The sequence below is a fragment of the Caenorhabditis remanei genome, chromosome II (genome assembly GCF_010183535.1).
Source record: "Caenorhabditis remanei strain PX506 chromosome II, whole genome shotgun sequence".
Lineage (NCBI taxonomy): Eukaryota > Metazoa > Nematoda > Chromadorea > Rhabditida > Rhabditidae > Caenorhabditis > Caenorhabditis remanei.
In genome coordinates, this window is record NC_071329.1 from 228,464 (window position 1) to 254,415 (window position 25,952).

The window sequence follows — 25,952 nt, forward strand, 5'->3', positions numbered from 1 at the left end:
TTTTGATTTTTTTTAAATTTTAAATGTTTTGGTGTTTTAAAGGTGATAACATGCCTTGTTTTATTACTTTACTTTGGTAAATTTTAGATTTTTTTCAAATTTTCAAAAAAAAAAAAAACGTTTTCAGACCTCCATAATGAATGAATACGGTTGCAACGTATGCAACGAGGAGTATTCCATCCAGAACCCCATGAAATGTCCGCGTGTTCTAACCGGTTGTGGACACACAATATGCTATAAGTGTGCAATGGAAATCGCCGGCGGTGGACTCCAGATTCTATGCCCATTCGACCGGACGTCTACATTGATTCCTGGCGGAGATCTGAAAACGTTGAAAAAGAATTTCGCATTGTTGGAATTGTTGGAAAGAATTGCCGATGGTGGTGGGATATTGGAGAATGCAGAGGGGGGAGGACTGAAATTCGATCGATATTCAAAGGAGAGACTTCTAAATGTGAAATGTGATGAGGATTCAGAACACGTTGCAGTACTGTTTTGTACAGTTTGTGATAGTAATCTGTGCGAGAGGTGAGGGGGCAAAAATGGAATTTGATGGTCATAATTCTGACAACTGTGTTACAGTACCCAGGGATGTGCGGAATGGAAATCGGAACATTCGAAAATTTCCGAGAAATTTTTTCGTAAAACTTTGGTTCCGAAGTTTCCGAAATTTCAAATATTTTTTTGTGTCAAAATTCACAGAATTTTCAGTTTTTCCTACATATTTATAGATTTTGGCTATGAAAAACTTGAAAAACTGAGTTTCTGAAATTTCTTTTATTTCCGAAAAGAATCATTCGGAATAGTTCCGAGTTCCGTAATTTCTGAAATGTTTAGTCCCGCACATCCCTGACAGTACCGCTTACTGTCCCATCAAGTAAATTTTAAATAAAATATATACAGATGAACAGTAGAGCTTCATTTTTGTAGTTCTCCCGAGTTATGTTCATTTTATGACGATAGCTCAAAAATCGCACTATTGTGCACTGAAATTGGTGGATTTAAGTGAGAAATTACTTTGTCGATACGTAACTTACAGTAAGTAAAATACAGTAAGTAAAATACAGTAAGTAAGTTACGTTTCGACAAAGCAATTTCTTTCTCAAATCGACTGATTTCAGTGCGATTTTCGAGCTGTCGTCTTAAAATGACCATAACTCTCGAGGGAGTATCCGTACAAAAAAGTTGTGAACTGCAAAAATGAAGCTCTACTTATAATCTGTATGACTCATTGGAAACTTTCTTATTGGGTCAACCAGTGATACCGTAATACCCTCTCAAAGTTAAATATTTTCAACTGAAAACGGCTAAAAATGTTAGAATTATGGTCATTACTGTACATCATTTAATCGTTATTCTCCAAAAATGCTCATCCTCCCACTTCCAGATGCTCCGAAGACTCCCACTCAACCAACGTTCTCTCCAAACACCGCCGAGTGCCTCTCACCGAGAAACCCGCTCCACAAGTCCACTGCCGCCTCCACTCCTCATACATCGTCGAATTCGTCTGTAAAGAAGTGTCCTGTGACAACGAAAGTCCCCTGATGTGTCTGATGTGCAGAGATTACGGTAGACACAAAGGTCACTGTCACGTGTTGATAGAGAAAGAGGTGGAAGATTTGAGAGAGAAGATTCGAGAACACTTGGGAGAGTTGAAGACACAATCGGATATTGTGGGAAACGCGCTGGACTCGATCAATTCGACGATACATGAGTTGACACCGGGATATGATGATGGAAGTTTAGAGGAGACGAAACAAGAGATCCGCGACCATTTCCAACGTCTTCATTCAACACTCGATAGAGACGAAGGCACCGCTCTAGACACCCTAAACCGTTACGCTCACAACCGAGTGGAAAATCTGCAAACACAAAGAGAACGTCTAGAAGCAGTCAACTCAAAAATTGGCACTACAGTGACGACACTTCAGAAGGCGTTGGTCATGGAGAAGGGGAATATTCTGGATATGAAGGATGATCTGCTGGCATTGGCGGAATCCACGACAGCGGAGAGGACTGAAGTTCCAGATCGATCTCAACTGAGGACGAGAATCGCGTTCTCGTTTTCGAGCGATAGAAAATTGCATATTGGGGATTTCATTGAGGCTAGAGTGGTTTTATTGGGTGAGTTTAGAGACCTGGAGTTTCGGCGATAACAAAATGATCATACATTAATGAAAAGTCTGCAACTTCAGGGAAAAGCCTTTTCCGACCTAGAATACCATTGAAATAACAATTTTATGGCCTAAATTCCTTGAAAATTGACGTATATTACTTTAAAATGAGGTAATTAATTTCCCTAAAAATGGCCAAAATGCTGTTAAAAATTACCTATATTCCTTGTAAAATGAGCTAAATTCCTTTAAAAATGACCCGATTTTCTTAAAAAATGACCCAATTTCCTATAAAAACGACTTAAATTCTTTAAAAATGACCTAAATTCGTTGAAAAATGACCTAAATTATTTCAAAAATAAATTTTCGACCTTAAAAGCCTGCAATTCCAGACAAAAAACACGTATGGAGAGAATTAAAAAAATATGTCGCAGACGTGGGAATGTTCCAGACGTAACTCGACCTTTCAAATTGATTCATATTTTATTAAGTACTTCTCAACACGCTGATTCCGAATATGTGATCTAATCCTGCAGAACGTTTCAGTGAACCGAGATATATGAGTTTTAAGTGATTTAAAGGGAAAAAATTGTAAAATTGATTTTGTTTCAGCTTCTTGAAAAATACAATTTTGCCCAAGAAATTACTTTAAATGCATTTATCTCGGTTCAGTGAAGCGTTCTGCAGGATTGGATGGCATATTCGGAATCAGGGTGTTGAGAAGCACTTAATAAAATATGAATCAATTTGAAAAGTCGAGTTACGTCTGGAACATTCCCGAAGAGTGCTAAAACTCTACATTTTTGAAAGTGACACTGACAAAACAGCTGCGGAAAAAATGCGCGCGCGTTCACGTAGGCCAACACACGGAGATTTAGAAAAAAATCCATGTTTTTCAGGACTCGACGGCGCCGGTAAGACCTCAATCGTTCGTCGCCTCAAAAAAGTGCGTGCTGACGCAGTAATGGCTCCGTACCCAACGAGTGGATTCAACATTGAAACAATCCACTACAAGAACTATCGTCTGAACGTGTGGGACGTCGGAGGACTGCCGAAACTCAGACACCTCTGGAAACACTATTATTCGAATGCTCAAGCGATCTTCTATGTGATCGATGGGCACGCGGTGGAGAGATTCTCAGAGGCTGTGAGAGAGCTCAGCAAGGTTATGAGTGATCCGTTGGTTAGCACATGTCCAGTGGTTGTGGCGGTTAATAGGAAGGAGTGAGTTTTTAGAAAGGGAGATCAATTCATTAAAATCAAATTTCAGCGGGAACGTCCTCAACGGTCATATGGACGCCTTGATGTCTCAACTCGAATCCCTCCCCTTCCAACATCATCTTCATTTCTGTGACGCCGCCAATGGCTCGGGAATCGATCAAATTATTGATCAGATTACTGTATATCTCAGTCAATTGAATGGCACTTGTCCTGTATAACCTTTTTTTGTTGGGTTTTGTATATTCAGTAGTATGTAAAAAAAAAGTAGTGTTAAAGTAGTTTTTTTTGTGGATAAAAATATATTTTGGAAGGTTTTTTATGAGGTTTCTCGAATAGTACAATTATAGAATACTGCCACTAGACAACACACTACTACCGTGAAAAATATTTCCGCGGGCTATTTTGCAAGTGCGGCAGGGAGCTGTGGATGGGGCTTAAACTGCAAGATGAAATTCCAGCTGATTATTTAACGAGCAACATTGAGTTTCAAGATGAATTCGCAAAATCACGTATGTACACAGTGAAAAATTGAAGACATCCGGACAAACCTATCAATCCCCTGGCTACAATCTTGACTAGACATTACCCCCCAACTGACCAGTCAGTGATTTGATCTACTATTCAATTAGTCAACTAGCCGATACATAAACCATGAGAAATCACAAAACGAGAGATCGGCAGAGATAAAAAGTGTGTCCAAAACGCACGGATCTTGTGTCCAATTGTATTATCGGTGTGTGTTGAATGACGAGAGGTAGAGAATGGTATATAAATAAATGAGACAAGGTCACTTGGGAACACATCGCTTGTTTTGGTGGAAAAAGTTGGGTCAGCTGAATAATGAGTCTGATACTACTGGCTATTCCAACGATATTCATTGGATTTATTAGGTGAGTGGTGTTGAGAGACGAAATTGAAAAGACATTTTGAATTCATATAACGATGCTTTTTAATGGCCTAACACTTTCACACTATTCTAAAAAGATATCAGCATGATTCCTCCAACTGTCAGAATTTCAGACTATGATAAAGGGTTACTGCATTTACAGTATCGGCCAAAAATTTTAAATTTTAGCTTTAAAAGACCAACTTTGAGAAGATTTCTCGGTATTAAAGTAAAGAAATAAAATCGAAAACTTACCAAAAAACCTTTTAGCTACTACCTCTGGATATGGACGTACTGGCGTCGACGTGGAATCTCTGGCCCCCTCGGTTACCCAATCGTCGGAAGTTTCCCAAAAACCCTCAAATCGGAATATCCTCAATACTTGCAAATAAGGGATTGGACTAAACAATATGGTTCAGTATTTGGATATACAGAGGGAACAATCAGAACATTGGTAGTATCGGATAGTGACTTGGTTCATGAATTATTTGTGAAACAATATGATAACTTTTACGGACGGAGGTTGAATCCAATTCAAGGAGATCCGGAGAAAGACCCAAGAACCAATTTGTTTTCGGCACAAGGATTTAGATGGAAGCGATTGAGAGCAATTTCAAGTCCTACTTTTTCCAATAATAGTTTGAGGTGAGCAGGAGGAAATAAAGCATTAAAAAATATATGAAGCATTCAGAAAAATCAACCTAACCGTTGAAGACAGTGCACTCGAATTGCTGAGACATATCGAGGAGCAGACTAGCGTAGGAGAGCAGATTGACATGCTACAGTATGATACTAGAAGTAGATCTTCTTATATTGTCTGACTTTCAGATTCTATCAAGAATTCACAATGGATGTCATCGGGCGTATTGCAATGGGGCAGAATGATTCTCAAATGTTCAAGAATCCCTTGTTGAATTTTGTGAAAGCGGTAATCTTGGTTGTTCCCATATCTGAGCCCATTTTATATTTTCAGATATTCGGAGACAATCGAAAACACATCCCTCTTATTGGCGGTGTCTTCCCATCATTCGCCCAGCTCTTCCGTTTCTTCATGCTCAAACTTCCATTCCTTGGAGCAGCGAATTTTATTCATGTCAATAACACTATGATAGCAGCAGTGAATAATCGAATCGCTCAGAGAGAAAATGACGCGAAGAATGGAATGGAAATAGGGGAGCCTCAGGATTTTATTGATTTATTTTTGGACGCAAGAGCTGACGATGTGGAGCATTTTGGGGAGAATAACGGGGACTTCTCGAAGAGTTCTAGTTATGTAAGTAGACATTTTGGTTTCGGGAAACCTACGAGATTATAGAAATTAGAAAATGTTAACTTAAAACGCATATTTGGCATGAAGGTACATGCGCAGTTTCCTGTGATTACTCATTTTCAATTATTAGGTACCCGGGAACTAGAATTCCGTATTAGTTAGTTTGGCATCAGGTGGTAGGAGGACGGTGTGAGCTACCATACAACCAGATTCTAAAGGCTGGTAGGATAGGCTATAGCATACTTGTCACCGCGGGAAGGGGGAAAAGTACCAAAAGTCGGAAAAATAACTATTCTAGCCTGGCTGCACATCAGCAATTTTTCGCCCGGCGTGTAGTTGGTCAAAGACATAGATCTCAGTGATATCTATGTTTTGGTGTATTTATCAGCTCAGGATCTTAATTTTAAGCAAGTTACGTGACCGCCCGTTTTGCCCCGTTTTTGGATCGTACCTCTCAATGTTTTCAGAGCAATCGCCAACTCACAACCTCCGAGATCGTTGGTCAATGCATCGTCTTCCTCATTGCCGGATTCGACACCACTGCCCTATCTCTATCTTACTCCACATTTCTGCTAGCAACTCATCCAGAAATTCAAAGTAAATTGCAAGAAGAGGTGGATAGAGAATGCACCAATCCGGAAATCTCATTCGATCAACTTTCGAAACTAAAGTATATGGATTGTGTGATTAAAGAGACATTAAGACTCTATCCGCTGGGAACTTTGTGAGTGAGCCTATACTCTTGTTCAGAGCAAATGAATACTCTTGTTCAGAGCAAACTCCCGACGATGCATGAGAGCTACAAAATTGGGAGACGTGGAAGTGGAAGTTGGGACGACGGTTCAAGTGGATACATGGTCTCTCCATACAGATCCAAAAATATGGGGAGATGATGCAAAAGAGTTTAAGCCAGAAAGGTACCTGTAGTATCTTTTTCAAACCCCCTCAATCAAATTTTTCTAATTTCCAGATGGCTCTCCGCAGACTCTGATCTCATTTTCCAAAAAGGAGGGTACGTTCCTTTCGGATTGGGACCACGTCAATGTATTGGAATGCGTCTGGCCTATATGGAAGAGAAAATGCTGCTGGCTCATATTCTTAGAAAGTTTACATTTGTGACTGGAGTCAAAACGGATATCCCATTGAAACTACAGGGAAGGACCACTACTCAACCAGAAAGCGTTTGGATGCATTTGAAGCCGAGGCATTAAATTTTGTCATGTCGGAATCGTAATGAAGTATTATACAATAAAATGAAGTCTTCACGGTCTTCAAGTGCTCGAAAGAAAACTATGGAATTCGTGAGAGATAGTATACGGTATTCTGGTGACAAATGAGAAGACTGATTTGACGGGGTCACTGTTGAATGTGAAGTTTAGTACTATGGCGACAGGAGGGATAAGAATTGTGGATACAAACTCTACAAATCTCCTTTTTCTAGCAGTGGATAAGGAAGATGACTATTTCAGGTTTTTTAAAGGTTTTTAGGTTTTTAGGTTTTAACCTTAAAAGGGATTTTTAAGGATTGTGGACGTTTTTTTGGGTTTACAAAATGAAGTTTCTGAGAAAATTGCAGGTCTAATAGTTAAACTTTGGCGAGTTATTGGTGAAGACCCGGACCAATGTGATACATATCTATGGTTTTATATTTATATATGTTTTTAAGAATATCAATGGCATTATGTATACTCGCCCAACTAACAACATAGCAAAACTCCCTAACAATATCACATTTCATTTCAAAAACCAAACAACACACTTCTCTATTTTCTAATTTTTCTCTAATTTTCCAAATGATATCATCATATTCATTACTCTCTTCTCTCTTTTCTCTTATCAATTTTTACGTGGAAATCAAATAAAACTCTTTCTTCCAACTGATAACTCCCGATAATTTGACCATTTGACTACTCTTCAACATGCCAAATTGGGCGGTTTTTGAGTATAGTTTTGTCAAAATTTCTTATTTTTGAAAAGTAGTTACTAAATTTTTGTGTGTTCAGATGAAGATTCTCATCCTCTCTTGCCTGACATTCTCCGCCATTTTGGCGCAACAAACTTCTGCCCCAGGTGGAAACCTTTGTACTTATTCCCCAGTTGGAGATGAATCTAATGAGAAGGCTGTCCCAATTCAAGACTTCAGATCTTCCGGATTGGATTTCATCAGGTATGTTCAAACTTCTTTGGTTCTACTGAAAAAATGTAAATATCCCATTGATAATGGGTCAAAGCGCTATCTTTCTTCTAATGACAAGAAATATCTCTTTAGTCAAAAAAAATCATACACTTCTTTATGGTTGCGGTTGTATTACTATTCATATTATCATCAAAAATTCCTTTATCCTGGGGAATTTTGGCGTACTGTATTCTGTACACCCGTAAGAGCATTCAGAAGAAGACACATTCTCGTAGCAGTCGTTATCATCGTCTACTGCTAACAATGAGCTTGGGACAAGGATGCTGGAAATTCTAGGAAAATAGTTATTTTTACTAATGGAAAGTGTCACCCTGTGAGTCGGGCATTCGAATTGTTTCCGTTAATAAAATAAAATAAAACGTTTATCTTATGTAACAAAACTCGATTCCAGACCAAACTGGTGCATTACCCACTGTGCTGATCGCAAATCCGTCAAGGTTGCCGCTCGTTTCCAATTCGCCAACAACTCCACTAAAGCTGGTAAGTTTTTTTCAAATTATTTGCCGCCGGGTATAACTCCTTTTGTAGTGTTCCGAGTTACAAGAGAACTAGGCAGATAGATTGGAAATTTTACAAGTTTTTTTAAATAGAAAAATTGACGTCTTCTGAAGACGTTAACGATTTTAACGGCGCGTACGGTGCGCTGGTGCACACAGGTGGCTCGGGTGTGATTCGTGTGCAGAGTCTGTATTAGAGATGCATGGAATTCGAACTTCCTACTTCCGCATAAAAAACTTTCACTTCCAGGCACCTCTGCTTAGTACGGATCCGTAACGGCGCTACTCGGTATAGGTCGTTTGCTAATTTGGATCCGCTCGACTGTTAGAGCTATTTCGATGATTAATGCAACCCTAGAATCACGGAAAACGGTGTTACCCTTTTTAATTCCAGCAACCTACAAAGTCCGTCGTACCTTCACCCGTGCCTCCGGAATGAAGGTTCACGCCGAGCTCATCAGCGGAGAACCAACCCACCGTGACGATAATCCAGACAGTAAGTTACTGCTGCTATCAACATTCAACACCAACTATTCCAGACTTCTGCATGGATGACTCCGTGTCAGCCCAAATCGACACCATCGTCTCCACCTACAATGATCTTGACACCATGGCCGAGGCCCTCAACTATTTCATCAATAAGCCAGGATGGGCATACATTATTTACGACGTGAGAATATAATTCCATACTTTTAGGTTGAAAAACTTTCTAAATTCAGATGGGACCACCGCCAAGCATCATTGAAACCGACAATGTCAAGCATGACATGAACTACTGTGAGAAGTTCTCTCAGAAGGTGCGTTTTGTCCTTTTGTCCGGATGTCCACATATTTTTTGTTTACAGAAAATGTCAGATGGAACCTACGCCTTGTACCAAGTCTTTGCTGGACTCATCAAGGCTGATTCGCACTAATATGTTTCTATTGTCGATATAAGTAAAATAAAAGTTTGGATATATATATAAAACTATGATTGGTTGATAGACTAGCTCGTAATTAGTTAGATTACGTCTTCTAATCAATATATCAGTGCCGAGGGCTTTGCTGGAATGGCTTTTTTGGCAATTTTCGCATTTTTCGGCGCCTTTTCCATGTTCGTGGCGCATTAACGATCCGCCACCCGGCCCGTACTATGTCAGTGACAAAGAACTCGCCGAGATCTACATTTTGATACATTTTTCAGTTCATTAAACTCAGTTTAAAGCCAGTTACGCGCCGGCCCGTTTCGGCCCTGTTATGCAAGTATGAAAATATATGCCAGCAGGCATCAATCAATTTATCAAAAATACAAAAAAAACGTCTACAACTTAGACTTCTGACTGGACATAAGTTTATCTGGAAGAGGCTGTGGTTGCTGAAGAAGGTCGGCAATGAGATGGAAACGATCGGATCCAAAGAACGAATGCTCATTGCCGTCAGTTGTCACAACGTTAATCCATGGAGCACCGTAGGCCTTAAAGTATTGAGAAAATAGTCTTCAATCATATTATCTAGAAAAATTGGCTGCCAGACGAGCAAAATATGAAAAAAGCACAATATGCATAGACAATAACTCACACTTAAATCAACTCCCATTTTTGTGTTCTCCGTCAAAATCTTGGCATATTTCTCTTCCTTGCTCTTAGCCACTATCTCCTCCGGATTCTTCACACCAACGGCTTTCAGAACCTCGATGAAATCTCCATCCTCAAAAATCTTCTCACTTCGAGACCAAAGTCTCAACCACATTTCACGCGCAGCCCTCAGCATCAGGTCCTTATCCTGTTCCTCCAACACCAACAACACTTTCATCGCTCCCGTGGTACGATACTTCATAATCCATTCCATAAATTTTGGTGGCTGAGTCAATGGAATTTCCCAGAACTTTGCAGTTCGATCAAGGTCTCTCATCATCATTACGGATCTGGCGGGGAGCATTGCAGGCGGCCGATTTCCGGATTCCTTCATGACTGCACCAAGGAAGAATGGGATGTAACGGATTGAGACGTCTTTCCATTGGGATTCCATTTTTTGCAGGATCTGGAATAGTGTCAGTGATTTTGTCTATTGCTCAGTAGGGAAGGTCCTGAAGTCATTTTGAAGATATGGGACGTGACCTATATGATTGGAAAGCTGAAAAACGCTGATTCCAACTATATATTTAGTTTTCGCCCTCGAGGCCTGGTATTCAAGAAAATCGTGTGTCAAAAAGTAATAAATTAACATTTTTCAGAACTTCGACCTTGTTTTTCTTGTATACCAGCCATCGAGGACAAAAATAACTCCAAACTGTCTTCATGATCTTCCCTAGTCAGTCTTTCCATCATAAACTCTTCAAATTTCCAAAAAATCTTAACTAGAACGTACCTCGAAACCAATATAACTATACGGCGAGATCACGTCAAAATAGTAGTCGATACGTGGCAGTTTCAGTAGCTTTGACATTTCGAAAACTTTATTTCTAATTTGGTCGACGTTCTGCAGTGCCTGAAATCAAACGAATAGAGGTGAGTGATTCTTAATTACACGAAAAAATACTGGAAAAAATAGGCATTTAATGAAAAATCTAGATAGAACACGAAATCTTATATAAAGGATGTTTCCACCTTGCAAACACGTGGTTCTGACTTTTTCAAAAGTCTAAACTGATAAGAGATAGGAAAAAATGAGAGCGCTCTGCAAAACGAGAGATTTAGACAGAAGAACACAACAAGAAAAGAGAAAAAAGAAAAGAGGAGTTGGCTATAGTGTAGCCTGTGTTCACACAAAGGATAAAGAGAAACGTGGTTCTTGACTTCTGGGAAAAATAGAAGGATGTAGAAGGAATATTGATTGAAAATGAGTCCCTGGAGAAAGAGGTCTTTGCAATTGAGATACTATAAAACCTGTATTAAAAGGGCGGTGTCTTTGGGGGGTAGGCACTGAATTTTAACACGCTCCATCAGACTTGGATCCAATTTCAAAATTTAATTTTTTTCAATTCGCTGTTTCGTTTTGGCATTTTGATACGCAGCTTAATCGACCACTTTTTAAAAAGTTTTCCCGCAATTTTGGTCAGTTTTTCGATTGTCGCGCGTCTTTACGAGATCAATTCTATTAAAAAATTAGTAAAACATTTTTAAATTAAAAATTAATTTTGAACTTCGCGCTAAAATGTTTGCTGATTTCAACGGAGCACGGCTGATTTCAGCACTCACCCTCGGACCCCGTTTTTTTTACGTTATTTGTAGTTGTACAGTAGTAACCTGTAAATGTTGAGTATTCTTATTTTTCCACACCTGTTAGGTACACAATACACTTAACACTTTCTCAACCGTTGCAACTCTATCCCATACTAAAAACATCACCCAAACAGACAGATGACCTTCTCCGGAAATAAATCACCTCGCTTATCAACTGAATGTTTGTCGAAGGGGCAATTGCCAAATCATGATAATACTAAAAGAGAGTTACGTCATAAGGCCGATCGAACAAGCCATTTGGAGATTTATGGCAGAGAGGGGAGGAGGAGAGATATAGAGATAGGTAGAAAAAGACACTAGAGAATCTATTGTGATTTGGAATTGGTCATTGTGTTGGTCAAATTGTTACTTCCATTTTCGTTTTGGTTTGTCTTCTTATGTTAGATTATTGGGACTTCTATGTTAGGCTAGATATGTGCACAATAACATTTTTCACTAGGTATGCGAAATCAAACAATCAACATTTCATACCCCATCATATTTGTTCAGTGATAAGATTATTGTTTCGTCGAAATAAATAGATAGTGGCGACTACTCACTATTCCTTTAGATTACTAACTCCTAGGCTATTCTATAAGCCAAAAGTATAGTACCCGAGATGTCTTCTGAAGAAGTAAGTGAATTTTTTCCAAATTGGGAAATTCTAACTGATTCTTGCATTTGTGACATCATCGTGCCATTTCATAACCTTAATATCATAGTTGTCCGGGATCAGGATTCCGGTTTTTTTTTCATTCGGTTCCAGGTTCCGGATTCCGAAAAATGGAAAATCCCATTCCGGATTCGGATTCCGGAAATCGTTAAATGTCATTCCGTACAACTATGCTAAATATAATTTCTCGCCGTAGAGCTTTCCTTTTTATAATCTATCTTTTCATTTCCAGCACTCTACCATGTCGGCCACCAAATCCGCCGCCCACATTCTCAAGCGTGTCCTAATGGTTCCACCGAAGCACTTCACCGTCGAATACGCCATCAATCCATGGATGGGAGGCGTCGTTGACAAAAAGAAGGCTCATCAACAATGGGATTCGCTGAAGTCTGCGATTGAGAAGGCCGGTGTTCAAGTATTGACAATGGAGCAGACCGAGGGCTTGCCGGATCAAGTGTTCGTGTGTAATAGTGGATTGGTCTACGATAACAAGGTCTATCTGTCGAGATTCAGACATAAGGAAAGGTTAGTGATATTTGGCTTTATAACTGAAAACCTTACAAAATTCCTTTTCAGATCCGGCGAACAACCACTCTACCTGGAATGGTTCAAGAAAAACGGAATTGCCACTATTGGAGAAGGATACGAGGAGATTTTCGAAGGAGGTGGTGACGCCGTGTTCTCCGATCCAAAAACTCTCTGGGCTGGTTATGGAGAACGCAGTTCGAAGTCAGTCTACGAGAGGATCAAGGCTCTAGGATCGTTCGACATCGTCCTTTGCGACATGGTTCTCCCGAATTTCTATCATTTGGACACTTGTTTCGCGCCCGTCGATGAGACTTCCGCTTTGTATTATCCACCAGCGTTCTCGGAGGCAACCAAGAAAGAGGTTCGTTTTTGTCATTAGTGTCATGCCAGAAAAACTTTGGCTGAATGAGCTGAACTTGAAATCTTACACTAGGGAAGGTCATGGAGTCAGCTTGATGATATGGGACGTGACATATACCATTAGAAAGCTTGGAAAACGTTAATTTCGAATATATATTCTGTTTTTGCCCTCTATTCCTGGTAATCGAGAAAGGGGCTCGAAACGTTGACCCCGTTTTTCTCGAATACCAGGCCTCAAGAACAAAAAACTAGATATGCATTTGAAATCACCGTTTTCTCAGATTTCCAATAATATATGTCACGAACCATATCTCCTAAGGATATTTTAGACGGTTGAGGTTTAGCGGATTTTGCAAAAATGCTATTACAAAACACTGGAATCGAAACATAAAAATTCCAGATTCTCCGCCGTCTCCCCAACTCGATCGCTGTCTCGGAAGCCGAAGCAAACGCGTTTGTCTGCAATGCGATCACTATTCGTGACACAGTCATCTCACCAATCGGAGTTTCTCAGGACACAAAGAACGCCCTATCGAAACGCGGGAAACAAGTGGAAGAAGTGGATATGAGTGAATTCATGAAAAGTGGAGGAGCCTGTCAATGTCTCGTTTTGAGATTGTTGTAGACTGGCTCTCTGTTAAATATGGTTATTGAGATGTGCGAATTTAATTTTTTTTGTAATCAGGAAAAGAATGGGATAAAATTGTTCTGAATTATGTTTTTTGGCACCTCATCTTTATATTACGCAACAGATCAAAATTAATCATCACATGAGATAGACCCCCTGCAAACCTGCTACCGATAGGAGGGGTATTCTCTCTGAACCTTCATCACTAGAACAACTGTAATATTACATCGAAACGAAGCAACAAAAAATAGATTCTTCTTTTTTGATTCTGTTTTCCCCTACTCATTTATATACATCACTTTCTTTCTTTCTTATTTTCTATCTGTGATTCTAAGAGAAAAATGAGGAAACTAACTGTCCTGGCTAGTTTTTTGTTTTTAGTTGATTATTCGGAAGCGGAATTATTTAAAAGGTAAGATTCTTATTATTTTGTTATATTTTTAACTTTTGTGAGTGAATATCAATCTAGATATGTGTGCCATCTGAACCATACCACTAATCTAGCTAAATTTTGAACGATGGAAAAGTTGAGGTCAATCTGGCTACAGTATGTAATGACCATAATTCGAATAACTTTGGCCGTTTTCAGTTGAAACTGAAATTTGCCAATTTGGAGAGAAATTACTTTGTCGATACTTTTAGGTGTTAAAACTTGCTAGGGAGTGCCCGTACGAAAAAGTTGTCAACTACAAAAATGAAATTCTACTCTTGATCTGTATTATCCATAAAAAACTCACTTTGTGGGACAGTCAGTAATGCCGTAACACATTCTCAAACTTGGACATTTTCAAAAATGAAAACGGCCGACCTGGTTAGAATTATGGTCATTACTGTAGCTAGATAGTGAAGGATGAAAAAATCGATGTCAATGTATCCAGATGTGGTAGATTAACGGAGTGTCTAGCTAGATGAATATGAATTTGCCTGAGCCAGTGGTACTCATTAGTTATATCACCCAATATTGAGTAAGTCAAGACCTCCATTTTCTTTTTTTATCTCACGAGAGATGCGCTATACACAAAATTTCTGTCGATGGAGGGTATTTTGGAGGAAAACTGTAAAATCCAGACATCTCATTTCCACTGAATCTATAACTTTCCAGCCACCCAACGCGAGTAAAACGCAACGATTTCACCAACAACTATGGCTACGGACCGTTCGGAATAGGTCCGACAAACGGGGGCTTCGATAGTTACGGCTTCTACAGAGACAAATTCTACAATTCGGGACTTCCTCCATTGTATTCATTCGCTTCGTATCGTAACTACTATCACGAGATTTCATTCCACAAGAACAAGTATGGACAACCGGCGCCAACCGATTTCGAGGTTTTGCAACAGGAGAGATTTGGTGGGTTATTTTTGGAGATTATCAATAGAGCGCGATTATATCAAAATACTGAATTTAAACTTACAGGACCATACTACGACGGTGTGTGGGGATACGCGGATCACTCGAAAAATTGGTTTGGAAAACGATGATGAAAAAAGTGTTTTTTTCACTATTTGTTTGTGGAATTTTCATATTTTTTGTTTATTTTTCTGGAAAAATTAATAAAAATTAGAAAAAAACAGCTTTTTTAAGAAGCACAGCAGTACGGAGTTTTTCCGAATCGCGTTGCGTCCGCGTCGCGGTTTATATTGAAAGAAAAAAAACCTAAAAATCTTTGGCACTGTGCCAACCGTAGTGCGGCGGACCCTTCATTTCCGCGCAGGGTCATGTGTAGCCCATATGAAATATTTTCCCGCAAAACCGAAAGTTTAAGGAAGCGCGTTTGCCCACGACTTGGCAATGACTGTCAATTGAGTCGCCGCTCAGCGAAATCGCGATATTATTTTTTTTTGGCTTTATCGAATTCATTAAAAAGTGAAAAATGCAAAATGTTTGAATTTCGCGCTAATTCTCAAGGCAAAAACTCATTGACTACAGTACTCATTGACTACATTAGCTCATTGACTACAACCGCTCATTGACTACTTGTACTCATTGACTACACTTTTACTCAATGACTACAGCAGGCTCATTGACTACAGTCGCTCATTGACTTCACTTCCACTCAATGACTACAGAGGGCTCATTGACTACAGCTGCCCACGGTAGAAAGTTTGATGCTCAGCCATCAGCGAAATTCATTCGTTTCGTATTTTTTTCAAATTTTTTCGTTTTTTTCTGTTATTCTGATTTATATTCTAAAACATTCAACACACCAAGAGAAATTAATTATGGAGGGACGTTTTCTGAAGCAGAGTGAATGGCTGGAGATTCTAAACAGCGAAAAGCAAGAAAAACGGTGAGATTTCAATTTTTAAAATTTAAGAAAAAAAAGGTTTCAGAATCCCGGTTCTGGATTCTATACAGTTTTCAAAACTTGAAACACTCAATGAAAGAAGAACATTAATTTTTTCCACCCCGCCGATTCACGAAAAGGTCAATTATGACGGATTAAAATGGAGCAAAACCGAAAACGGAAAACGCCAGCAACCGCTTTATAGAACGATCGTATTCGATGACTCTCGGTTATCTCTTGTTCAGTGTACGGAAGCAAGTAACCCTAATCTTAAAAAAGAGGTAAATAGAAGGAATAATGGATAGAACCTGGAGTGATAGGATTTCAGGTTTTGCATCTTCTGGATCGTGTTATCCTCAGATATTTTCTAACTGAAAATGGAGTATTTGAAATACCTGATTCTTCTGATGTCAAGAAGAAACGATTGGGAGGTATGCCAGTCAACAAGAAGTGACTCAAAAGAAACATGATCTTACAGGTACTGTATCTGAAGATTTGAAAAACAATATTCTTCCACTGAGAACTACATCAGCTGCTCTTGTTGTTGCTAATGGAAAGGGTTATGATCTCTCAAGGAAACAGATTCGGAATATGACTCGAAGCATAAAATCTGCTATCCCGGAAAAGAGTGGGAGAAGAGTGATCACCACATTGGCTGATGTCAAAGTTCTCGGTAACACAAATTCGAACAATTTGACTTATTTCGTTGGTAAGACTGCTATGCAATAGAAAAATAATGCAAATAAAAGCTTTTACAGATCAAATAGGAGAACTTGTATTCACTTATTTGCATGTTTTCGAAGATGCTTTAAAAATCTTTGCATACGGGTGCCCCACGAAGCGTGATTTCGAGGAATGGACCGAACGAGCGAACCGATTGTATTCTGAATCAGCAGATATCAGAAAAACTGAATTGAATATGATTTTGGAAGATTTCCCGTCTGGTGTAATATTCCCATCTCGTATCTTTGTCGATACCACATTCAATTTAAGTGACTGCTACGTGACTTTCGTCTTAGGAGAATCAGGTCATTTCAGGTAGAGTCAGCACTTGAAATATAATAATTTTCATGTAATGTTCAGAACAAAGACCAGCAACAAGCCAAGAGTATTTCCGATAGGATATATGATCCACTCTCACAAAGACACTAGCAATCACCAGATGTTCGCTGAGAATATAAAGACCGCCCTCGGGCCATTTATGACGGGACGAGTAGCACCAGCAGTTCTTATGGATGGAGAAAAATCGCTCCAGGAGTATGCTGATGCATTAGAATCTTCCGTCATCAGATGTGACTGGCATATTTTGAGACTTTTGAGCCATAAATTCGGAAAAAAAGCTTCCAAACAAGGGAATCACCTCATTTTCGGATATAAGGTAATCCTTAGTTACAAGCTTTAGAATGCGTAAAAATGATGCTTCAGAAGAGTGACGGATCATGGAAGTCAGGATTACTTGGTAGCTATACCAAAGATCAATTCGAACGAAGACTGGCAAAAATTGAAGACAAAATCGATCACCGAATTCACGAATGGTTATTTTTCATAATAAAGAATCTCTAATCCTTAAATTCAGGTTATCGTCCAACAAAAGTTGGCTCTTGGATTCATCTATCGCTTATCCTAAGTTGAAATCTGGAATGATTCTACAATACACAACGAACAACCCGTCCGAGAATTTCAATAAACTTCTGAAGACAGTTATTCAAAAACCGCATCCTATTGCTGAACTTATTCGTAAAGTGAATGACTTCTCAGAAGGTTTATATGGAAACAATCATGCAACACAATCAAACAATTTTCAGAGAAACTTAATGAAATTTACAAGTCTGCCATAGGAGAATCGGATCTCGTAGAATTATCAAAGGATTTGAGCAGCTGTAATGCATCCATCAGAGAAGATCACTTGCGAAATATCGGTTTGATGTGCCCCCAATTGCTGTCTTACTATCCACCGAGGACTTTATTTCAAAGTAAGTGATAAATAGTCGTTCGTTAGAGCACTCTGATTGTATTCAGAACTCTGTCTGAAAACCTGTAATAGTGAAGAAGAATCGAGTCATTCGATCAGTGTCATCTCTAAAACGGCTAATCACTTCGTCATGGAAAATGCATCTGCACAAAAAGAGTCGGATAAAGTCTCTCTTATCACCAGCGTTCAAAACTCTCTACTCTGCTCCTTATGCGGAAAAACTCTTCCGAAATTCATCTGTTCCCACATGTGAGTGATGAAATTTTTTAGCTGATCTACTATTTGTTCAGGATGGCATGCCTACGTAGTATGGACGAAACTGACAGGAAAATTGAACTGTGGCGACTGTACGAAATTGCTCAAAATGATTCTGCTGTAACTGTACCTCGGCAATCGGGCAAAAAGCAGTCTGCAAGAATCGGGTCTCGCCAATCCGCGTTGAACAATATTCGAAAAATTACAAACATTTCTGAGTAGGGTTACTTTTAAGTTGAATAATACTCTAGGTCTCTTTTTCAGTCTCACAATTTTCAAAGACACCGAAGATGGGATGGAGCTCAGTGACGATTCAGATGAAGATACAACATTCGTTGTGCCCACTTTCTCCGAAAATCATTCCAACGACGACGATTCTCAGGAATCAGGAGCCGAACAAATGTATCAATTTGAGGATTCCAATCAGAATACTGTTGAAAAAGAGTTTGACAGAAACAATGGAAATATTTTTGAGCAATCTCCTCAATCTTCTGACGTTTCCACTTTCTCCCCAATTCTGACATCAACTCGCTTAAACGCATCTGCCCAAAGGATCAGGTCCGTTGAACTAAAACAGTACAGTTGTCATAAAGTTGATAATTTCAGACGATCGACTAGACGGTACAGCCCTGGAAATTACTCTTCGAGCTTAGAAATGATGTAGAATTCATTATTTTCGTAACTTTTTTTGATGGAATTGGTTCCTAATTTGTTCATTATTGTTTTTGTTTTTGTTAAAAAATATTGTTTTTGTTTAAAAATATTTCGTTTCGCTTTTCGCTGATGGCTGAGCATCAAACTTTCTACCGTGGGCAGCTGTAGTCAATGAGCCCTCTGTAGTCATTGAGTGGAAGTGAAGTCAATGAGCGACTGTAGTCAATGAGCCTGCTGTAGTCATTGAGTAAAAGTGTAGTCAATGAGTACAAGTAGTCAATGAGCGGTTGTAGTCAATGAGCTAATGTAGTCAATGAGTACTGTAGTCAATGAGTTTTTGCCAATTCTCAACAATGGAGCGCAGATGCTTTTCAAAAATTTGAATTTTTCGTAAAATTTGAATATTTTTATCCCAAAACGTGAAACTCTATTTTTTCCTTCGGCCCCAAATCAATGCGATAACAATCTCTAGCCACGTGTCTCCTCTATAAAAGCGATAGTTCAAATCAGTACCAAGACAACAAAACAATCAACCAAGAACGAGGCATGGGCGTCGAAATCTCTTTGGATCCCCCAGTCTGTCCGATTCAAGCTAATGGTGGCACGTCGAAGCATAAGATGATCAATCATACTGATCGTCATTTGGCTTATAAGGTAAGCCTAGAACCGCCTATGTGCCGACCGTGAGGCAGACCATTTGTAGGTCAAATCTTCGAACAACTCCAACTACAGTGTCAACCTCATCTATGGCATTCTTAAAGTTTGCGATGTCAAGGAGTTGGTGATCACTAGAAAGGTATGAAAATGCTTGTGCTCCGCTGTGCTCCAAGCTAAAAATTTCTCAATTTTCAGCCCGGAAAACCGCAAGCCGACAAGCTGATCATCCAATACTGCCAAGTCAACGATGAGAACGCCGATCCGAAGGCGTTGTTCGCCAACGGTGTTCCCCCTGGCGAGTTGTCCGGAGAGACCATCATCAAGTTGTCGGCTGCCGAATAGGGAGAGACCGACAATCAATAACGGAACACACAAAATGACCTAATACATTTGTTCAGAGCGATCGATCATGATATGAAAAATGATTTTTTAGTATATGGAAAAAGGAGGCACAATTACAGACAGATTACAGATGAATTATTCAGAATCCGAAGAATCGCCGTATTCTTGAGCAATGAGTGAAATTGGGTTAGTAGAAGGAGGCGGGGCTTCAGGTTTCACAGAATTCTTCGTATCCGCTCCATCCGTCGTCGTCGGCGCCGCTTTTTTCTTCTGAATCCCTAGCGATGTCGTCGATTTCCGTTTTATTCCCAAAAAGTTGACTCCAGAAGACCCCGCAGAGAACGTCGCGTTGATTCGTTTGTCTCGTTCCGCCTTCATTGTTGCTTTTAGACGTTCAGAAGGCGTCGGTCCTCCAGATGATCCAGATGACGTGGATGGGGTGTCTGGGGCTTCGGGCCGTCCGAATATTCGTTTTGACTCGATACGGTCTCGTGACGTCTCTAGGAAGTCGTCGTGAGCTGAAAAATGGAGATGTTCCAGGTATGAATCGGACTGAAAACGCACATTTCGCATCTTTATATCTCGTCAGCATCGAAGCCATCCGCCGATCCTCTTCTATCTCCGGAAGTAGACTTGTCGTTCCGATTGATAACTTCTCACGGAGATTCGCATCACGAGCGCGCGTCTCGTTGAGCGATTTCTTTTCGTTCTGGAAAACTTGATTTTCTTTTTACATTTGCACGTTATTACGAAAAATTGGAGTCTTAAAGCGGGAAAATAGCTTTCTGAGCAGAGATGAGACATCGGGGCAAATGAATGAAGAGACAGATATTGACAGAATCAAACTGAAAAATGAAAGAAATCAACATTACTTAAAGCCAGCGGTGTCTAATACGTCTGGGTCAGAGTTGAGCGGAATTCCGCCTTCCGCCTTCCGCTTTCCGCCACTTTTTTCTTTCCGCCTTCCGCTTTCCGCTCTCCGCCGAAAAATATTTTATTCCGCCTTCCGCTTTCCGCTTTCCGCCAAAAATGTTCCTATTTCCGCTTTCCGCCTTCCGCCTTCCGCTGTTTAAAGATTTTTTCCTCAGCTTGAAAAATTTGATCACCTATTCCAATTTACTGATATATTTGTAGTTTTTTGCAGCAAAGCTATCAATGTTTATCAAAAAACAAAATTTAACTCAAATTTAACCATTTCAGTGTTTTTTTACTACAAAATAAGGCCAAAATCGTATTTTTGAAAGCGACATTGTGTTCCGCCTTCCGCCTTTTGGCATTTTTTTCCATTCCGCTTTCCGCCTTCCGCCTTCCGCCAAACAATTTTCGCTTCCGCCTTCCGCTCTCCGCTTTCCGCCGATATTTTTTCAATTCCGCCTTCCGTCTTCCGCTTTCCGCCCAAAAAATGTTCATTCCGCTTTCCGCCTTCCGCCTTCCGCCATTTCGAAAATCGCATTCCGCTCAACTCTGGTCTGGGTCAAAAATTGGCTGATTTTGGCTCAAAAAACACGAAAATCGACCGTTTTTTTCTGTCGAGTTTGAAGGTTTCTAGGACATTCAGCCGTCAACGACAGACAGACAGGCACGAAATGCAATATTTGGACAATTTTTACCCGAAATTGACGATTTTAAACTCTAAAACTCCTGGAAAACACGTGCAATGCGATTTCTGACGAATTTTGTATATCCGGACATCCAGACACACAGATAGACGCATAAACCGAAAATACTCTTAAAATGACTGAAACAGTCACATTTTCCATTTTTTGCGAAAATGACTAAGAGCGTCCAGATGTCCGCAAATCCAGATTTTCAGCCAAAATATCATAAAATTTCCTAAACTCGTTCTTTTCAGCACATTTTCAGATGTATTCCCGAATTGTCCGAATGTCTGGGTAGTCACCTTGCGGAATCGCGTTTTTTGAAGACGGTAGCAAAAAGTGTTCAAAGAAACATTCAAACTCGGCAGAAAACGATCGATTTTCGTGTTTTTCCGTAAATTTTGAGCCAAAATCAGCCGATTTTGGACCCAGACGTATTAGACACCGCTGGATTTAAGTACTGTTGGTTGTTTTTCATTTTCAGTTTGGACATTCATTTATCCCGATGTCTGCTCCCTTTCTTTGCTCCAAATTATCCAGAAACCCACCCGAAACTGTGCTCTTAAATAAGAATTCGCTGAGAAGTCGTCTCTCATTCTCTCCTGAATCCATTCCAGTTTATCCACTCTCCCCTCCTCCCCAGCCGCTTTCTCTTTATCCTCCGCTTCATGCTCCTTCTTAAACATGGCATCCGCCGCCAACTTCTGCGCAAATCCTCTATCAACCGCTCCAACTTGTTGAATATCGGTTGGATCGAAGCGGAGCTCTTGTCGAGAGCATCCCTCGACCAACTCGTAATCGAAATTCTTCGGATCCGTTCGAATCACGTAATAGTTGTCGCAAAGGTGACATTTCATTCGGAATTCGTAGAGTGGAGTTGTGTAATACATTCCGCATTTCTTCTTCTCCGCGTTATAACGAACACCCATTCCCACGTGGTTATGACATCCCAGACACCAGATGTTGAATGGCATTTCGAATCTGAAATTGAGAAAAAAATTTCAGAGAATCCGTCTGTGTATCAAGATTTCCCGATGATTTGGACAATTTTTACCCAAAATAAGCCGAAATTGACGATTTTAAACTCAAAAACTCCTCGAAAAAACGTAAAATGCGATTTCTGACGAATTTTATATAGATCAGGGCACACCCGGACATCCAGACACACAGAAAGGCGCAAAAAACCGAAAATACTCTAAAAATGACTGAAACTGTCACATTTTCCATTTTTTTTGCGAAAAATCGACTAAAAAGGTTCATCGGTGAGGCCTGATATCCGCAAATCCAGATTTTCAGCCGAAATATCATAAATTGTCCTAAAATCGTTGTTTTCAGCACATTTTCAGACGTATTCCCGCATTTTTCGGTTTTTCGGTCAAAAACGCTTCCAAATCACGAAAATCGAAACAAGTTTTGCACAAAAAATCCTTTTTTCTGTCTAAAATCGACCGAAAAGGTGTAGTTTTCATAATATTCAGATTCCAGATGTCTCTTACCGAATCACCAAAATTCCCTGATCAATTTTCTTGGCTCTCTCACGCAACGCGTGTGTTCCATGATATCCATTGAGTGATTTGTGTGTCTTGTAGTTGAAATCCGGTGGATAGTAGAAATTCTGTCCTTTTCGCTCTCCCATCTGCAAAAATTGGGGTTTGGGGGTGAAAATCCATGAAAATCCTTGAAAATTCCAGATTTTCAGATCTAAATTATATAAAGATATATTAAACAGTGTAAAAACTGCAAGAAAATCGGTAAAAATCACCAAAAATAGTGTGAAATTCATAAATTAGCACCAATAATTATTAAAAAATGCAATTTGAACAGTGGAAAACCCGCATAAACATGAATAATAACAGGAAATAACAAAATGCAATAGAAAATTGGCAAAATTGAGCAAAAAAATGGAAAAGGAAAGTGCATAAATTAATAGAAAATAAACAAATGTTAGCTTAAAATTTTCAGATTTTCAGTCTCTAAATCTTGACACCAAGCGCGTGTGCTTCCAACTCGTTGAATCCTCGCTTCTTCGTCAGCTTCTCAATCATCTCTTTCGATAGTTTCGATTTCTCCGTTCTCGTGTGCCAAACGTACACTTTTGTGCACTTTTCAGCCAACGGTTCCATATTATATCGATGGATTCCGACGTTATCGAGGAATGTGGACTCTTGGTATCCACGTGGCACGTCGAATGAGAAAAGAGCGTTGGGATTGGAGAGAATTAGAGTGATATTCACTGCGAATGCGGCCATATCGATTGGAAAGGGACGTTCGCGTTTCCAGACTGCGTTGAAGTCGATTATTGTGCCTGGAAAATGAGGAAAATTAAGTAAAATTTTGAAAAACCGCGATAAGTCCTCTGAAATTGTGAAAAATCAAATTTTTGTCTTGAAAAAAAAGCATTTTTCACCAAAAAACCCGATTTTTGTATTGTTTTTAACCCAAAAATCGTTTTTCCTGCCCGAATTCTCACCAAAAATCTGTTTTTCTATTTAAAAAAAAATGCATTTTTTATCCAAGTTTTGCTTCTTAATGCATGTTATTCAGTGATCCTATTTTTTCCATCAAAAAATTGATTTTCCGTTGAGAAAATTTCTGAAAATCCGGTTTCTGAGAAAAAAACTGAAAAATTTGAGCTCTAAATTGATTTGCTCTGAAAAATCAGATTTTCCTCCAATTGATTCGTTTTTTGACTTTAAAAATGACAAAATCCAATTTTTAGCTCAAAAATCCAACTTTAAAAGCGGTTGTTATCGATTAAACTAAAAAATATTCGGAAAAGAGCAAAAACCAATTAAAATATGTGAATTTTTTGCTAGTTTGATTGGGAAAAATAACTTTTTTTCTCGAATCACTCACCATTCTCTGCCAAAATTGGTGTCTCCACAAACATTCCACCAACAATTCCAACAGGCCAAACACCCGCTTTCTCTACTTTTCTCATTTCTTCAAACACCTTCAGATCATAAGTATTATCATCGTCTCCAAAATAAACAACTCCATTTTTGACACCCGCCAACTGATTTCTTATCCATAGCAACGCAGAATTCCTCTGATCAACACCACGTGGCAGCGTCCAATTCGGATCGGAATACTTCATTTTCTGAGTGGGCGGAGTCCGTGCATTCAGATGAGTATAGGGAAGACGTGACCGTTTCAGAATCTCGGCGACTGATGGCGTCAGCTCATCTGAATCCTCGACGACGATCCAATGAAGATTTGGGACGTGTGAGAGAGTGTAGGAGAGACGAGTGAGATCGGCTTTTTGGGCGGCACGGAAATGAGTTGGAGTGATGAAATAAATGAATGGAGTTGTACGGTTGACACGTGGCAGAAGGGAGATGTGGTCACGGATTCTGAAAATTCAGATTCAAATTTCAGAATTCAGATGAGATTTAGAGGTTTTTCGTGATTCCACTCAAATCCCTGGAAAAACGGCAATTTTCACACAAAAACGCATTAAAAATTCCAAAAATCTCGAAAATTCTTTCTAAGTAAATAAAATAAATACTAATACCAACTCTAATTAGCCTATATACATAATTATAATAGAAGTCTGCCACCTGGAGGAAAAAGTCTAAAAATACCAAAAAACAAGGAAAAGAGTGCGGCGATTCGATTTTTCAGCTGAAAAGTTGAAAAAAACGCAATTTTCGATCCAAAAACTTGGTTTTAAGTCAAAAACAATTTTTTGCAGAGAAAATGGATTTTTGTGTGGAAAAAGTTAGAAAAAGTCGATTTTCAGCTGAAAATAGATTTTTGGGCAAAAAATGTCGAAAAAACTTGATTATCGAGCCAAAAAGTCCATTTTCCGCTCAAAAACACAATTTTTCAGCTCAAAAAGTGGACTTTTTGGGCAAAAAAAGTTGGAAAAAGTCGAAAACACATGATTTTCGAGGCAAAAAGACAATATTCAGCTCAAAAACACGATTTTTCAGCTGAAAAATTGATTTTCAATCGTTTGAAACTCACTGCGTATCAATTTCCTCAATCCGTCCATCCAATCGTGTCAAAGCACGCTCTTTTTCGTGTATTTCTGTCCGCAAACCGTCGCTTTTTCGTTTTAGCACTTCGATCTGCAAGAAAATACAAAATAATTTTTTCTAGATCAATTTTCTGTGAATTTTTCAAAAAATTCAATAATTTCACTCACTGTCGCTTGCAAAATCGTCTTCTCCTCCTCCAATCCTTGCACCCGATTAATTGCGTAACAAATCTGCCAGACGAAAAAGACGACGAGCGCAATGAATGCTCTCAACCACCATTTTTCGAATATTCTAGACGGAAACATTGCATATGACGACCGACAGTTCAAATAGTCGACATTTGGTCTATTTATCCCTGAAAAATTAGTTGAATTATGTTCAAAACTTGGTCGGCTAAGAGGGATTAAAATTATGACGCAGCTATTGTTTTTTTGAAGTCCGAATAAGGAAAATTGAGATTTCTGGCATTTTTGGGTGTAGTAATGATAGAAAATACACAAAAATCGGCAGGGAATTCATGGAAAAAAAGGAAAAATTTAATAATTTATGTGGAAAATACCGTAATTTAAAGGCGCATGCCCGAAATTGATAAAATTGGTTTCGAAACGAATACAGTTAAAATACCGCTAA

General features: G+C 39.2%; 10 protein-coding genes across 10 annotated transcripts; 7 read left to right on the top strand and 3 right to left on the bottom strand.

Moving 5' to 3' along the window:
• Window positions 1-136: 136 nt before the first annotated feature.
• Window positions 137-3,553, top strand: GCK72_003655 (uncharacterized protein; the record flags this gene model as incomplete). Its single annotated transcript, XM_053724173.1, has 4 exons — window positions 137-528; window positions 1,388-2,124; window positions 3,014-3,338; window positions 3,385-3,553. 4 exons carry the CDS (start codon window positions 137-139, stop codon window positions 3,551-3,553), a joined length of 1,623 nt encoding a protein of 540 aa, XP_053588367.1.
• Window positions 3,554-4,175: 622 nt separating this feature from the next.
• Window positions 4,176-6,702, top strand: GCK72_003656 (uncharacterized protein; the record flags this gene model as incomplete). Its single annotated transcript, XM_003094326.2, has 8 exons — window positions 4,176-4,225; window positions 4,492-4,866; window positions 4,913-5,005; window positions 5,050-5,149; window positions 5,195-5,494; window positions 5,959-6,215; window positions 6,265-6,408; window positions 6,462-6,702. 8 exons carry the CDS (start codon window positions 4,176-4,178, stop codon window positions 6,700-6,702), a joined length of 1,560 nt encoding a protein of 519 aa, XP_003094374.2.
• A 792-nt stretch (window positions 6,703-7,494) lies between these two features.
• On the top strand, window positions 7,495-9,099 carry GCK72_003657 (uncharacterized protein; the record flags this gene model as incomplete). Its single annotated transcript, XM_053724174.1, has 6 exons — window positions 7,495-7,658; window positions 8,080-8,168; window positions 8,580-8,681; window positions 8,725-8,855; window positions 8,905-8,982; window positions 9,031-9,099. 6 exons carry the CDS (start codon window positions 7,495-7,497, stop codon window positions 9,097-9,099), a joined length of 633 nt encoding a protein of 210 aa, XP_053588368.1.
• A 386-nt stretch (window positions 9,100-9,485) lies between these two features.
• Window positions 9,486-10,609, bottom strand: GCK72_003658 (uncharacterized protein; the record flags this gene model as incomplete). Its single annotated transcript, XM_053724175.1, has 3 exons — window positions 9,486-9,638; window positions 9,743-10,204; window positions 10,532-10,609. 3 exons carry the CDS (start codon window positions 10,607-10,609, stop codon window positions 9,486-9,488), a joined length of 693 nt encoding a protein of 230 aa, XP_053588369.1.
• Window positions 10,610-12,299: 1,690 nt separating this feature from the next.
• GCK72_003659 (uncharacterized protein) lies at window positions 12,300-13,571 on the top strand (the record flags this gene model as incomplete). The annotated part of the gene is made up of 3 exons (XM_003094358.2): window positions 12,300-12,583; window positions 12,635-12,947; window positions 13,347-13,571. 3 exons carry the CDS (start codon window positions 12,300-12,302, stop codon window positions 13,569-13,571), a joined length of 822 nt encoding a protein of 273 aa, XP_003094406.1.
• A 344-nt stretch (window positions 13,572-13,915) lies between these two features.
• GCK72_003660 (uncharacterized protein) lies at window positions 13,916-15,055 on the top strand (the record flags this gene model as incomplete). The annotated part of the gene is made up of 3 exons (XM_003094327.2): window positions 13,916-13,986; window positions 14,677-14,924; window positions 14,991-15,055. The coding sequence occupies 3 exons, from the start codon at window positions 13,916-13,918 to the stop codon at window positions 15,053-15,055; spliced, it is 384 nt and encodes a 127-aa protein (XP_003094375.2).
• Window positions 15,056-15,796: 741 nt separating this feature from the next.
• GCK72_003661 (uncharacterized protein) lies at window positions 15,797-18,752 on the top strand (the record flags this gene model as incomplete). The annotated part of the gene is made up of 11 exons (XM_053724176.1): window positions 15,797-15,864; window positions 15,908-16,142; window positions 16,190-16,292; window positions 16,340-16,570; window positions 16,620-16,899; window positions 16,945-17,118; window positions 17,438-17,622; window positions 17,667-17,834; window positions 17,881-18,082; window positions 18,353-18,646; window positions 18,695-18,752. 11 exons carry the CDS (start codon window positions 15,797-15,799, stop codon window positions 18,750-18,752), a joined length of 1,998 nt encoding a protein of 665 aa, XP_053588370.1.
• A 536-nt stretch (window positions 18,753-19,288) lies between these two features.
• On the top strand, window positions 19,289-19,741 carry GCK72_003662 (uncharacterized protein; the record flags this gene model as incomplete). The annotated part of the gene is made up of 3 exons (XM_003094341.2): window positions 19,289-19,396; window positions 19,446-19,538; window positions 19,595-19,741. 3 exons carry the CDS (start codon window positions 19,289-19,291, stop codon window positions 19,739-19,741), a joined length of 348 nt encoding a protein of 115 aa, XP_003094389.1.
• Window positions 19,742-19,876: 135 nt separating this feature from the next.
• GCK72_003663 (uncharacterized protein) lies at window positions 19,877-22,975 on the bottom strand (the record flags this gene model as incomplete). The annotated part of the gene is made up of 4 exons (XM_003094354.2): window positions 19,877-20,259; window positions 20,306-20,450; window positions 21,888-22,320; window positions 22,836-22,975. The coding sequence occupies 4 exons, from the start codon at window positions 22,973-22,975 to the stop codon at window positions 19,877-19,879; spliced, it is 1,101 nt and encodes a 366-aa protein (XP_003094402.2).
• Window positions 22,976-23,312: 337 nt separating this feature from the next.
• Window positions 23,313-25,627, bottom strand: GCK72_003664 (uncharacterized protein; the record flags this gene model as incomplete). The annotated part of the gene is made up of 4 exons (XM_003094329.2): window positions 23,313-23,644; window positions 24,196-24,692; window positions 25,309-25,412; window positions 25,490-25,627. The coding sequence occupies 4 exons, from the start codon at window positions 25,625-25,627 to the stop codon at window positions 23,313-23,315; spliced, it is 1,071 nt and encodes a 356-aa protein (XP_003094377.2).
• Between the last annotated feature and the right edge of the window lie 325 nt (window positions 25,628-25,952).